This window comes from Nannospalax galili, unplaced genomic scaffold (assembly GCF_000622305.1).
Source record: "Nannospalax galili isolate Female #2095 unplaced genomic scaffold, S.galili_v1.0 scaffold832, whole genome shotgun sequence".
Lineage (NCBI taxonomy): Eukaryota > Metazoa > Chordata > Mammalia > Rodentia > Spalacidae > Nannospalax > Nannospalax galili.
The window spans coordinates 171,174-175,686 of record NW_008331828.1 but is presented as its reverse complement, the minus strand read 5'-3'; the positions used below and the strand labels follow the sequence as shown (position 1 = coordinate 175,686).

Below are 4,513 nucleotides of genomic sequence, written 5' to 3'. Positions count from 1 at the left end.
GACATTCAGAATCAATTTTAAGCTTTCTTTTTACTTGGATTTTCTATTATAAAATTTGAAACTGTAATATTACATACAAAAAATTGCAGTTCTCTAAACAAATTTCTTTCTACTAATATGTACTGATCATTTTATCTCTTCTGCCTACAATTCTTTGCAGTCTACTTTACGTTCTATGGGAATTGATATTCTGCATTCTTTATGTATTCTTTTAGATGTTCATTTGTTTGCTTTTTGTTTCTGAATGTCATTACAATAAAGTATGTTTCTTGGACCTAAGAGATACATGAATCTTACTTTGAACCCACTCTTCTTGACTCTATCTTTTAACTGGTGACCTGAGACAATTTTCATTTAATATGATTGTAGGAGGATTTTTCAATTCAAGATGATTTTGTTGGTGCTCTGCTGTTAGAAACATTAATTAGTACTAATTTTTATTAGTATTAATATTCATCTCTACTTTGTTTCCTGTATTGCTAATGGTGGATTCCTTCTGGAACATTGTGCATTCATCAATTACTCTTTACAGTTGTATTCTGACTTCTTTTCCCATGAATGAGAGTGTCTTTCTCCTCTGTGTACCTTGTTTGCTTCCATAAATTCTGAAGTGATGACTTTCTTGCCATGAATGGGTAAATTTCTTCAAATGAACTTCTTCCCCCATCAATTTTTTTAATGTAAAAAAAGCTCAATTTTTTATTGTTCCAGTGCTGTTTGATGAAAATAGAATCCTGTGGCTGAAAGAATAAATAGGAAAGTTAATGCAAGTTACATTTTGAGTCATATGCACTAAAATGAATTTTTAATAGTACAGAGCAAATTCAAATGCATAGGAACTTTTGGCCAGTCTAGCACACTCCGTCCTTGGCTGCTGTCTAGTATTTGCTTCATGTTGAGGCTTATCTCATGGTATGATTACTGATAAGTACAGAATGTTCTTAAATTTTTCTTGTCAGTTTTACCAATTATTTTAAGCTATGCAAAAGAAAAGAAGGCAGAGAAGAAAGGTCTGTGAAGCATGAAACAACCATCTTCCCTCTCTCCTTCTATTATAGAGGAGCACTGATGTGACTATTACTGACCCAGACTCTCCCTCCAGGTGCACTGAGCTGGTCCACGGTGAGGAATGGGTGTGGGTGTTCCTCCATTAATTTTAAGAGATACCTTTTCTACAAGTCAACTTTAGTTAATATGTTCACATTCAGTATGATAAATGTATTTTTACACTGTTTCATGCTGTTTTGCCTCTGGTCATTCTTGACAAGAGATCTGATATTGTTACAAATTTCCTGCCTTTTAATTAGTTGGTATGTTTTCTTCACAGATTTAAATATTGACTTTTTTGCCTATAGCTTGTTATGTAATGCTTAGTTAATACTCATTTCAACTTTCTAAATGACTCTTATGATTGTATATCCATGTATTGTTGTATTTTTCATATATTTTCTAATTTTATTTTTATTGAATAAGTTTTGTCATTTAGTTTTGATTTCATCTCCCTCTTTTACTACATAGACTTTTAGTTTTGTTCATTTGAACGTTGCTCAATGTCGGAAATTTTATCCATGCATATTACATGTTCTTTACGGATCTGTGAGTATGTGATTGTCTCAGCCTTATACTCCATATTGAAATGTTTTCTTTTTTGCTTTGCCTGGAGAACTCAACTCTTAGAAGACATCAAAGGGTGTGTAATGTAGAGAAACCCTGGAAATGTGAAGAATGTGACAGGTCCTTTACTTGGATGACAAGTTTCAAATTACATCAGAGAGGTCATACTGGAGAGAAACCCTACAGATGTGAAGAATGTGGCAAGTCCTTTAGTCAAATGTCAAGACTTAGAGCACATCAGCGAATACATACTGGAGAGAAACTCTACAGATGTGAACAATGTGGCAAGCCCTTTAGTCAAATGTCACGTCTGAGAGTACATCAGTGAATACATGTGAAGAAGGTATCAATGTCAAATGTCACATCTTAGAGGACATCAGTGAATATGGTTTCTGGAGGGGAATGGTAGAGATGTGAAGAATGTGGCAAGTGCTTTAGTAAAATGTTTAGTCTTAGAGCACATCAGCAAATACATACTGGAGAGAAACCCTACAGATGTGAAGAATGTGGCAAGTCCTTTAGTCATGTGTCAAGTCTTAGAGCACATCAGCAAACACATACTGGAGAGAAACTCTACAGATGTGAAGAATGTGGCAAGTCCTTTAATCAAATGTCACATCTGAGAGTACATCAGCAAATACATACTGGAGAGAAACCCTACAAATGTGAAAAATGTGGCAAGCCCTTTAGTCAAATGTCAAGTCTTAGAGTACATCAGCAAATACATACTGGAGAGAAACCCTACAGATGTGAACAATGTGGCAAGCCCTTTAGTAAAATGTCATGTCTGAGAGTACATCAGTGAATACATACTGGAGAGAAACCCTACAGATATGAAGAATGTGGCAAGTCCTTTAATCAAATGTCACATCTGAGACTACATCAGCGAATACATACTGGAGAGAAACTCTACAAATGTGAAGAATGTGGCAAGTCCTTTAGTCAAATGTCAAGTCTTAGAGTACATCAGCGAATACATACTGGAGAGAAACCCTACAGATATGAAGAACATGGTAAGTCCTTTAGTCAAATGTCACTTCTGAGAGCACATCAGCGAATACATGCCAGAGAGAAACACTACAGATGTGAAGAATGTGGCAAGTCCTTTATGATTAGTTCAACTTATAAACAACCTGAGAATTCCTATTGGAGAGAATCCCTACAAATGTGAGAAATGTAAGAAGTCCTTTAAAAATATGTCTTAGATTAGAGCACATCATGTAATTCATACTTGAGAGAAACCCTACAATGTGAAGCATATGACAAGTCGTTTAGTCAGATTTAATGTTTCATAGTGGGTAATGTAACCATTCTGATGAGAAGAATGAAAAACTGAGACCTCAGCACACAGAAGACATGAGAGAATTGATACTAGAGAGAAACTTCACAAATGAAAAGGGTTTGAGGGGTCCTGTACTTGTATGTCAACTCTTAGAGAACATCAAAGAATTTACAATAAAGGGAGACACTGCACATATAAAGAATGTAGCAATTCCTTTAATAATATGTCAAATGGTGGCAGTTATCAAAAACTCATACTGGAGAGATAATTTACAATTGCCCAGAATATGGTACATACTTTACTCTTGGCTCAATCCTTAGAAAGCAAAGCAGAATCCATACTTTTGCACACAAAATTGCAAAATCGGTAATAAAAATTTATTCTTAATTCATAATTATGAGAAACTAGAAACATAATTACTGTGAGAAAGCCTTTATTTTCCCTTCCAATCTTATTGAATTTCACAGAATCTTTACTGTAGAGGAAAACCTACAGATAAACAAAATATGTTAGCCACCATTTACAAATGGCTCCTGTCTTAGGAAACATCCAAAATTTCTTAGTGAACAGGAACCTCACAACATTCAAAGACTAATGCCTCATTCTTTTCTGTGTGACTAAAGCAGTGTGCTGGATAGCTTTAGTGTCAGCTTGAAGTACCTGAAATAGGAGCTTCAATTGGGTAATTGCCTCCATTTGGCTGTCTAGTGGCCATATCTGTGGGGTAATTTTCTTAATTGTTAAGTGATTTGGGAGGGCCCAGCCCACTGTGGGTGGAGCCATTCCTGGGCTAGTGATCCTATATTGTATAAGAAAGCAGTGTGGGCAGGGCCCAGGGGAGGAAAGGAGTAAGCAACATTCCTGCATTCCCCCATGGCCAGTGCTCCAGGCTCTGCCTCCAGGTTCCTGCCCTAAGTTCCTACCTTGGACTCCCTGATGAACCCCAGGAGATGTAAGCCAAATAAACTCCCCCCAACTTTGGTATTGGTCAGAGTGTTTTCTCACAGCAATGGAGAAACAAACTAGAACAAGATCCTAAGTATCACTGAGTTGTCACATATTCTCTAAATATCTTGTGAATATGTGAAAATGTTAATTCATAAATATGCTACTTGGAAAATCCTGAACTGTATGAAGTAATTGTATCTTAATATGCATATGAAGGGGGAAAGATTTATGCAAATATCTCTTTAAAGTGGAAATTCCATAATAAAAAGGCCAGGACACAGCACAGTCCCTATAATATGACAAGCTAGAATATTATAGAAAAAGTTTCAAAAATCTGTGTCAATTATTTCTATATTTTGATCAAATAGTATATGATATTTTAATAGACATAACTGTTTTATTTAGAAACATTTGAGTTCCCCAAATTGGCACCATAGTCTAGTTTGACCTTCAACTAAATTCATATTTTCACTAAGTGTGGTGGCTCATACCCATAATCCCAGTACTTAGAGGCAGAGGCAGGCAGATCTCTGTAAGTTCAATGCCAGGGTGGTGTACCTTGTGAATTTCAGGTCACCTGGGGCAACAAGGAAACCATGTTACAAAAAGACCCCCAAAATTCATATTTTCTAATTTATAAAGGATATCATGAATTTTTTTTTTTAATTT

General features: G+C 35.7%; 1 protein-coding gene across 1 annotated transcript in view; it reads left to right on the top strand.

Annotated features, from left to right (window-relative positions):
* The window catches only part of LOC103728946 (zinc finger protein OZF-like), a 42,348-nt gene extending 39,529 nt beyond the window's left edge, over positions 1-2,819 (top strand). The window contains 3 exon segments of the mRNA XM_029560543.1: positions 1,664-1,957; positions 2,024-2,742; positions 2,744-2,819. Of these exon segments, the coding sequence (XP_029416403.1) occupies positions 1,664-1,957; positions 2,024-2,742; positions 2,744-2,819 (1,089 nt within the window).
* The last annotated feature ends 1,694 nt before the right edge of the window (positions 2,820-4,513 follow it).